Source organism: Zea mays, chromosome 1, assembly GCF_902167145.1.
Source record: "Zea mays cultivar B73 chromosome 1, Zm-B73-REFERENCE-NAM-5.0, whole genome shotgun sequence".
NCBI classification, from domain to species: domain Eukaryota; kingdom Viridiplantae; phylum Streptophyta; class Magnoliopsida; order Poales; family Poaceae; genus Zea; species Zea mays.
Window position 1 is genome coordinate 281,772,063 of NC_050096.1, and position 10,551 is coordinate 281,782,613.

Sequence of the window (10,551 nt, forward strand, 5' to 3'; positions counted from 1 at the left end):
GCTATTTGACATATTTAAATGAAGATTGTTCATACTCAGTTATGTGTTTGAAAGGTGTTATAAACACGACCTGCTGATGTGGCTGATGATAAATGAGAAGATATTGATAAAAAATGTTTATCCACATTACAGATCCGTTTATCTTTTGATGTTTTGCGTGAAGTAATGAATATAAAGTCTGCGGTAAAATTGTGGAAAAAAAAGAAGTTATATATGACCAAGAGTCTTACTAATAAGCTCTGTCTCAAATAACGTCTTATACTATTCGTATGCCGGAAGTTATATGTATTCAAGCGCATCTTAACGAATTTAATCAATTTGTGTCGACCTTAATAAAAAAGAAAGTAACAAACTAAGTTTTAAATGTAGGCGAGCATATATATAATAAATGGTGAAAAGACTGACACATAAATCAAGATTCATCAGTATATTCTTGTCTGTCGAGACTGTACACGATACAGGTTTCCCAAGAGCTCATGCCCGAAAATGGCTGGTAAAATCAGCATAAACAAATAACCTCGCAATAACACATAGCAGATGTCATCAATTGTTACATGGACAACAGTCATTTTTTTCTAAACAGATATAAACAATACAATACACATAGAGAAGTAAATGCAGCGGTCTAGCAGACAAATGCCCCTGGGGCACCAATGACCTAATTTGATAACTTAAACCCCATTGTGATGGCAGCAACCATGAAAAGGGGAAACAATGGATGTGATAACACATACATGATGATGACTACAGGTGGACGCAGATGCCGTGCCACTACAAAACTGACCAACTGATGATGACTACAAGTGGACGCAGATGCCGTGCCGCTACAAAACTGACCAACTCAGGAGGAGCTCTGGCGACCACAGCCGCTAGCCTTGGTCCCACTTCTCATGTTCTGCCTGGCAGCACCTGAAGGCCAACTCACGGTGAAATGTTCGGGTTAGAGCACCAAACCCTCTGAGGCTGGCTAGATGTCCTGCCTTGACCTTCCCCTGCACTTCTGCATCAAGTTTCGCGTTCATACAGTATCAGAACGTTCACCTCATGTCGTAACATGTGGGCAAGGAGCACAGTGAGTTGTAAATTTGCACAGCTTTGGGCCGCCTGGATGCATGTCCTCTGGTACACTGGTAGAAGAGATCTATCAGGTGTCTCAATTTATCTGCATGAGCATCAGATGTGATCCCTAACTTGAGTCTCGTAGCTGGCTCATCCATTGTCCAGAATGCTTCTAGTTCCTGAGTTAGCCTTGGCCTCTGTTTCTTCCTCTGAAGGGACAGGATTAGGAAGACGGTTATACGTTAATATCCCTAATATGTAACCACTAAGAGCAACTACAAAAACAGTAATTTGCTTCTGATATGAAGAGGCCTTACCAGTATCAGATCATATATTTCAGTGTCAGAAAGTCCCTGGTAAGGCATCTGAAGCGTAAGCATCTCCAATAAAAAACATCCAAATGACCAGATATCTATTTCCTGCATCCAAGAAACATCTAATCAGACAACTGAACCTCTTGGGGATTTGGTTGGGACAGGCTAAATCTGTAGACATCTGACTAAATAGTCTTGTACAATGTACTCTTCCAAAAGGTCATAGGTTCGATGCAGACTCTCCGCAAAATACAGAGGTAAGGTTGTCTGGGTTATTTTTTACCCAGACCCCACACATGTGGGACCATCAGCACTGGGTCTGTCCTAAGTCTTGTACAATGTACATGTATACCTAGCCACCTAGGACCTAAGCATTAATACTAACACAGTTCATCAGTTCAAATGGATCTCAATTTACTAAATTGGAGTGGATTTGCAATGTGAATCCATCAGGCATGCATTCACACAGGTTGCATGACAGTTACTGTGGTCAGAATAACATTTGAAATATGAATATGTCACAACTCACAACAAAATCAGGGCCAAATTTGTTACTGCAAGATAATTGACTCCCAGCTCAGAACATATTAAAATATAAGCCACATTCAAAACATTGTTGTATACTTAACGAGAGCATATAATATTTCACAATGCAGGTTGCTGAGAACAAAATAACAACCAAACTCACCAACAAGCATGCAGAATAACAGAGCCAAAATCATGAATAAAACAAAACCATAATTATCTAACAAATTCTTACCAGTCCATAGTGGTGTTTTTCATGCATGGCCTTAACAACCTCTGGAGCCATCCAACAAGGTGTTCCAACACAAACATCAGGTGGGTGTGTACCAAGCTGAGATATACAGCATGTATGGGACAAAGAATACAAAGGAACGGATCTGTCAAAATCAGATAGTTTGACAATGGGTGCACCAGCATTCCTCTTGGGGTCCAAATCAATCAAAACATTCTCACTTTTTATGTCCCTGTGAATAACTAGCTTCTTGTGCATCTCCAACAATGCACAAGCAACTTCCCGAGCAATGTAAACTGACAGATCAATGGGGACACACTTCTTGCCCTCCTTCAGTAGCTTTGTCAAATATCCCTGATGAGAAATTAACAGGTACAGTACCAAAAATGAACATCTTAATTGATGTTGAGACAATGCAGGAGGAAGCCATAAACATGATAAATGATTTTTACCTTAAGAGAACCTCCATTTACATATTCCATTAAAATTATAGACTGCAATATCCTATATTCTTTATCACCATCGACTTGAACCCATTTAGATGAAAGTTGGTGTCCATATATGTCCACTATGGATCTGTGCTTCCTTAGCGCACCCAGCATCCTTACTTCCCCCAGAAGCTTGTATTCAAAAAGTTTAACTTCATCATTTGAGACCCTACGAGTATCCAGATATCGTATCTGCAATTGCAACAAAGTCAAGTACCGAGACCAAAAAAACACAGAAGATGCAAGGAATAAAAGGTGAAAGAACAAAAACCTTTGCAGCAGCATCAACAGCACCAATTTTACAGTGATAGACAGAACTAGAAGGTGTAACTTCAATTTCTTTGCATGATGACACAGATGGGAAAGAGCACCGAGGAGTATAGCCCTCATCATCGAGCACAATTTGAAGTCGACTGAGTGGTATATACCTGAAATAGCATGGAGATGATGGGATTAATCAAACATACGGTTATGATCAGCTTTCAGAAAGAAACTGTATGTAGCATGTAATACTTGTGTCCGCGCCTCCCTGAAACAGCAAGACTAATGTGCATGCAACACTAGATCATCAGACCCCTACCATAAGCTGACCAAAATAATAAAGGATTAAAAGAGTATCTACCAGCAATAACCATCAGTTCCTGCCACAAAGGGAAGATATTTTCTTAGCTGCTATAATTTTTCTAAATGAAAATTGTACAGACGGAGAACAGCTACACAGCCACAGGTAAAATTTGTAAAGATAGGACTGCCAACTTGTTAGCAGCATCATGGACCATATTATAAATAGAATATGACAAAAGGTAGAGCGTACCATATAATAATTTACAATACTGTTCTTTTTATAATATGTGGACATAATAATATTTTATTCCACATGTTCACCTTCTGCATCTAAATAATAAAATAATACTGAAATCACATGAAACAAATATAAGCTAAAAACTGGAAATTAGCTATTTTAGAAATATGTAGTGTGGAATTTTGTAGGCCAATCTTTATGCCAAACAATATTAGCATAACTGAAACAATGCTAACGCAATATTGACCATGGCATAGGACATGGTGCAGTTCATATTGCAGGTGCACTTCATATGAATACAACAGGAAATAATGGGGAAACATAAAATGATTTCTGCTTACGGAGTATAGGAATATAAGATCACAAGCTGCTACCTGCAAAAGTACTCTGGATCTGTCTCTTCCTTTATGTTGGTGGGGTAACAAGCATCAACAATCATCCTTACCCAGCCATTCCTCTTTTTAACAGGAACAATGTTCCAAGCATGAGGTGTATAGTCAAGATGGCCCCTCACAAGCTCACAAGGAATTGGAGGATCCGCCCGGTCACACAAATACTGCAAAGCATACAGTTACTGTGTTCAAACTTTAAAATGCAAATACATAATGTCAAAGTACAAATACAGAATGGAAGCTGGTACATATAACAGGGATCAGGAGAACTACCTTCATTAGGACAGCTCGGTGCCTACAAACACCTAATTGCAGTGAACCTATAGGTACAATACCCGAATTTCTTCTTTCCTTGATGAGATGTATTGATCTATTACACAAACCAGCAAAATCAAAGTGCCCAGAAAGAATATTGGTCTGCTTAGCTTCATTGTTGTCGCCCAAGTTCCCAGCAGAACAAGTACAAACAAAAGGCTGCTCCTTCCTCAAGCTAACAATAGCTCTACGTGTTCTCCCAAGAGAAGCGCTTCGGTCACAACCACCAAAGCAGTCAGAAACAAACAAAGCGAGCACTGATGCCCTCAGTAAATCATGGCCTGCATCTTCCTCCATTTCACAAGAGCTTGGCCTTGTCAAACTAGATAGCAGTAATTGTGCTGAAGAAGCAATTGTATCCAATTCTTCATCTTGTTCTCTAATTAAAACAAAAGAATATTAGAACATACAGCATGGCAAAAGATTGTAGACAGCAACATATGGATAGGAATGGGCCCTAACCTGTCCAAGAGAATAACCTCCCGTGCATACAGCCCAAGACTCCTTTCATACTCCTCTAATGACATGAATGGCATATCTCGGCCTGCATCATAAAAACCATCTGGTAGATGGTCATCTATGCTGCAAAATGATTCCACACTGTATTTATATGAAAGTTTTGAGCGTTCATCAATTGGTCGAGGGCATTTGCTTGGTTTAGGATTGCTGTCCATATCAGGGTGCCTTTTAGATTTTAAAGCAAACTTGGGTGTCACTGAAGAATTGTCTCGAGCAATCTCACCAACATCATGGACGGATGAAGCAGTATCATCTAGTTCCTTTTCAACACTGCAAACCCTGCTTCTGCTGAAACAAGCAGGCTCCCCACTGATACAAGAATTGTCATCATTGTAACCTCTCATATTGAATCCAGGTTTCTCCTCATCATAGTGATCCTGTACCATCGTGCCACAATCCTTCGTAAGCCCATCCAAGTCATCGTCAACTATTGAAAATAGATCTTCAGATATAGAACTTGTTTCTTTCAACGAATCCTGTACTGAAGTTTCTTCATCAATTGTTCTGATGCCTAGCTTATTTTCCATATCATGCAAACTAGAAGGGCATTCATCTTCAGCCATGTTCACAGCCATTTCATCTATGTATTTTTCATTCAGCTTGCTCCTGCTCGACTCCAGACGTTCCTGACGAGCTCGTTGTTGCAAGCAATCCCGTCTCCTCCAGCCCTTCTTAATTTTATGTGGAGCATGGTGTTTCAAATTTGGCGAAGATTCTGATTGCACGCATAAAAGGGCGCTGTCACAAGCATGACTCGATGTACTAGGTTCTGCTAAACTGTTCATGGTTGCTACACCTGTGTACTTTAACTTGCAACCCTTCATAGTATTTTCAACATTTCCCCTCATGTCACAGCATATCCATGAAGGAATTACATAGGAATGGGAGAGCCTATTAAACTTGAAACAGAAAACAAAATGTCAATGCATGATATTTGAATTTATAAAACACCATCCATGATATAAAATAAATAGCACCTATGAGTAATAAAACATCATTAGCACAACTGCTCCCCATAAAACCAATACCCTACCATGCTTTGTTTTGGGGCCAGATACCTCCTCGGCCATATCTGCCTTAATTTTCAACAGATTTAAATGGATACACATTACACAAATATGTATAGCCCAATGTTGCTATATTGAACCACAGAAAAACATAATAGCAAAAACATTAATATAGACAGTGAAATAGATGTTAGAAGAATTAGGATATGGCAAATAAAGAAGAAGCGTGTAATTTTACTCATGAGGAGGCATAGCAGATAGAGAATATACCTGAAGGTTTAAATACTGCAGCGTAAGCATAGAAATAAGTTTAACTGAACCAAGAGAAGTCAATCTGTTGTTTGATAAGTCAAGGCTTTCAAGACATCTCAAAGAGGAGATTCCCGAGGGTACATCCACCAACTTATTATTGGTCACTTTGAGAAACTTCAATGCACTCAACTCAATTATACAGTTAGGAAAGTTTTTCAATTTGTTGAAAGAGAGGTCAAGTTCTTGGAGCTTCTTGAGGGAACCAATCTCAGGAGGGAGGTACCTGTATATTGTGACAAGAATAACAATCAGTCAAAAGAGTAGCTCATACAACAAGGCAATTCAGTTAACTACTCCAATCATTAAAGCAGCACACATCTGATACAATCACGGTCCCTCGGGTATCTCCACTGGTTTGTGGAATGAAAGTAATTTCAAGTTGAATCTACTTATAGAATTTTCGTGGATCCATACTAAATATTCATAAATGGCCAAAGTTTGACTGCAGATATCACAAAATAGCATTATAGCAAGAAAAAGGGCAAGACCTCAATAAAACTCGGTTCCAACAACAACAAAGCCTTTTAGTCCCAAGCAAGTTGAGGTAGACAAGAGTTGAAACCCAAAGAAAAGCCACAAGCCAAGGTTCAGACACATGGATGCTGTTTTCCATGCACTTCTATTCAAGGCTAAATCTTGGGTATATTCCATGCTTTCAAATCTCCTTTTTGTGCCTCTTCCCATAGCAACTTCGGCTTTCCCCAGCCTCGCTTCCCATTACTATCGCACGTTAGGATCCTACTATGCACTGGTGCCTCTGGAGATCTCTGTTGGACACGTCCAACTCGACTGGTGTTGGACAAGCTTTTCTTGGATTGGTGCTACATGTAGCCTATCACATATATAATTACAAGGTAAGCTATATATAAGTGCATCGCATCACAGATTCAGCAGATTAGCGAAAGCAATCCTATTTTTAGTAGTGGGCAAAAAACCCAATACCTAATATCCGAACCTGAATTACCCGCACCCAAAATACCCGCTTATAATTTCGGATATTGACTTTAGATACCGAAAATTAGTCCAGCTAATGACTTGCAGTACCCAATTTACCCGCATACCTGATATTCAGAAGAGAACCCAACTAGTAAACTATGTTTGCCAATGATCAATCACCGTGGTCCAACATGAAAACCCAACCACAACCAGTCTGCTAGCCATTTATTCCCAATCTTAATCCCCCAATCCTAAGACCCGACCTCAATGGCCTCCACCCTCCGACAAAACCTGGCAGCGCTCCCTTGAGACCTTGATGGCTCGACCAACCAGTGGCCACGAGGCGTCCACTGCCCGACATGCAATGTTGTCGTGTCTGACTCCTGACACCGCCCTCACCCACTGTCACATCAGGCATGCACTAAGAATTGGATGTGAAAGTGGGTGAGGGGATGGCGGGGCGGGAACCTGAAATCCCCCATGGGAATCTGATGGGGATCCGAATTAAGAGTCAGACCCTTCCCTCGCGCGGCCTATGAAGATCGAATCCAATAAATCGCCTCACTGTGACCCCATATAAAGATGCAAAATCCTCACTCACTAACCTTAATCCCCATTTCCTTCACTCGGTTGTCACTCGCCCACATGAAAATCCTTGTTTTTGTGTGTGTATTGTAATATTTGTACTCAACAATTGATCCCGATGGGTTCCCCACGAGGATCGAGTCCCCGACGGGGAGGGACAGCCGGACAGGGATGAAATCTTCCTCGTTAAGTGTTTCGGGCCGGGGCCGGAAATAGCTTTCAGGGATCGGGGCAGGGACGTGAAAGGGGAGCACTCCCCCAGCCCCAATCCGCCTCTTGCCATCCATAGCCTGCACTAGGTCCTAACCCCGGCTTCCTTCTCCTTCGCTAGCCGCCATCTCTATTCTCTTTGTCCTTCGGTAAGCACCAGGTAATGCACGCACCTATGCACCGGCGCTTGCACAAGTGCATTGCCACAACCACAAGTCCACACCAGTCGCCAGGTCTCAGAGACTCGACAGTGTCAGGCCTCGAGAGGGAGCCAGAGGTACTGTAATTTGTAAATATTGGTAAACGGGTAATACCTGAACCCAAACCTGAATTTTCCAAGTAACCCGAATGCCCAGGCCTAACCATTGTATTCATATCACATAGCACCGGTGCTCATTTAGCAAAAGGTGCTGTGTAAATGGCCAGAAACATCAATATGTTCATAAAAAAGCATTGGCATTCAATTAGCAAGGTTGTGTTTGGTTTGGGGATGCAGTGGGACAGAACGGTGTCGTCCCAGTTTTTGGGGGTGGGCCGTGGGAAGCTCCACTTGAACCAGCCGCCCTCCTTTGTCAGTGCGGCTTCACCACTGTGACTGCCCATGCGCTATTGTCACAGCGGTGCGGGCAGGGGGTGACGCACAGCCAGCCCAGCAGCATGGCAAGGGTGGCATCCCAGTCCTGTAACCAAACACTGGACATCCTTATCCTGCCCTCCCCGCCCCAAAAAAAACACCCTGACTAAAAGCCTAAAAGCTGCTACCCTACTGGCATGAAACATCAGTGCATCAGTATTTACACTCCAGAAACTAAGAGACTATGTCAGTATGTCCACATTCCACAAGGATGAAATCAATTGAGCCATTTGATGACCCTAACAGTGATTCAGCAATTTAAAGGATGCACAATGCACATGGCTACCATTGTATTTTCAGCAATAAGGAAAGTTATGGAGATTCTACAGAAAGCAACCATCTTAATCAAACGCCAATGGATAGCCACTGGGTGCACCACCACCACCACCACCACCACCACCCACTGAAGCAATGAAGCACAATAAATAATGCACATGCATCATAGTGTTTGAAATCCGAATAGCAGGTAGCAGCTACCCACAATTCAGAATTTTTGTACTGTTATGAATTGAACAGTAAACAAATGAATAAAATTTATGACAGTAGCAAAGTAAAAAAAAACATATGCTCGACAATCATTCCCTCTACCTAAATTGACACTTGACAAAGAAATCATGGTTATCAGAAGCTACCTAGCATAGAGACATTCAGCCTACCAACAGACATTACTAATCATGGTTACCCATCCAAGCTTAGTCATAGACTCCATTTCCCCTACCATCATGCTACTGAATTGAATACTTAGTAGAAAAAATAGCTGGGAACACAACAAAGCAACAACATTTAAGCTCGAAAACAACACTTAAGCAGGCACGGGCAATTGAGTTCAAGGTTTTGCACATGCCTAATCGAGAAGTGGCAAATGGTGAGCTTGGTGAGGCACTTGAGCCGGGCAACCTCCGCCAGTATGGAGCACGAGGATGGCCTGGGCGGCACCATTGAGAGCTCGAGCTCCTTGAGAGCCTGCATCCGACGGAGCGGCGCCCCTGAGACCCTGGGCGCGGACACCTTGACCTGGAGGCTTTCGAGCCCGTCCAGCTCGTCCCCGGAATCCGCGGGTAGCACCTCCACATCGTTGCCGAAGAACTTAAGCGACCTGAGACCGCGGGCTCTGCCGCCGATGGAGCGCGGGACGAGGTTAAACGTGTTGCGGTAGATGTATATTTCGCGGCCGCCGCCGGCGGGGGGCGTGGGGAGGGTGGCGAGGTCCCAGACGTTGCCTGCGACGTCGGAGGCGTCGGATCTGCGGGCTGGGAGGTCTTCTGCGTCAGGGACGGAGAAGGCCGGGGCCATGGGGCGCCGCCGTACGGCGGCGCGGCGGCGAGGTTTTGGGCGGCGGAGCCTAGGGTTTCGTACGGGCTAGACAAAGGGGGAACGAGCAGGAGAGAGACAGAGAACGGGAGTGGGAAAAGTCTTTGTCTGTAATAAGGAAAAGAAAAAGGAGAGGAACGCGTGATACGGCGTGATGGCCAGATGGGACTCGGAGTCCGAGAAAGGGAAGACGAAACTCCAAGCCGAGCCTTGCCTTCACGGTAGGCTGCCGCACCGGGGGACTGGATCTGCATGTTATGCGCTATCATACATACTATCGAAGTCTGTTGTAGTCACGTTCGGTGTGTCACGTACAAAATATTGCTCTGCGCATAGTTTTAGCACTTACACATACAAAATATTCTGAAGAGCATCTCCAACAACAACGTGTCCTATAAAAATATCTTATAATTTAAAAATAAATATATTTTATATGGTTTAAGCCATCAACAAAATATTTTGTTCCAATAGTAAAGTATTAATTGTAACACTCAAAATCATATTTTGTGAGATATAAAAATTCCTCCAAAAGAGTTTAAGATAAAATGACTTCTATAAATGATTTTCTTCCTTTATAAACATATCTCTTTAATTTAAATAAATAATAATAAGTAGTAAATGTTGGATTGTGGAAGAACCTTTAAATTTTCATTCGAAATAGTATTTCTTAATAATGTGTGTACTTCAGCTTTGAAATACATTTCTAAATAAGTGAATAAGTAATTAATATATAAATAAAAATATATATGCTGGGATTCCTCGAATGTTGCACTTATATTTGAATTATTCAACTTCAATTTGAAGTTAATGTGAATTCAAAATTTTGAAATGAAAAATAGAAATAAGAAAAATAAGAAGAATAAAAGAAAGGAAATTGTCGGCGTTTCGACCCGGGGGGTCTCTGGACCGA

General features: G+C 42.1%; 1 protein-coding gene across 1 annotated transcript; it reads right to left on the reverse strand.

The window, feature by feature from the left end:
* Positions 1–462: 462 nt before the first annotated feature.
* LOC103645607 (uncharacterized) lies at positions 463–9,902 on the reverse strand. Its single transcript, XM_008668634.4, has 10 exons — positions 9,175–9,902; positions 5,924–6,188; positions 4,590–5,545; positions 4,086–4,506; positions 3,795–3,976; positions 2,890–3,046; positions 2,583–2,810; positions 2,134–2,484; positions 1,377–1,478; positions 463–1,268 (listed from the first exon to the last, which is right to left on the reverse strand). The coding sequence occupies exons 1-10, from the start codon at positions 9,621–9,623 to the stop codon at positions 1,038–1,040; spliced, it is 3,342 nt and encodes a 1,113-aa protein (XP_008666856.2). The 5' UTR covers positions 9,624–9,902; the 3' UTR covers positions 463–1,037.
* Positions 9,903–10,551: the final 649 nt, after the last annotated feature.

What these genes read in the sequence shown, in the direction of transcription:
- LOC103645607 (XM_008668634.4), bottom strand. Translation starts at nt 9,623, where the DNA reads ATGGCCCCGGCCTTCTCCGTCCCTGACGCAGAAGACCTCCCAGCCCGC. An exon ending in TGCAGTATTTAAACCTTCAG is followed by an intron (nt 5,546 to 5,923) that starts GTATATTCTCTA and finishes TTCTGTTTCAAG; the next exon opens with TTTAATAGGCTCTCCCATTC. An exon ending in GAGGTTATTCTCTTGGACAG is followed by an intron (nt 4,507 to 4,589) that starts GTTAGGGCCCAT and finishes TGTTTTAATTAG; the next exon opens with AGAACAAGATGAAGAATTGG.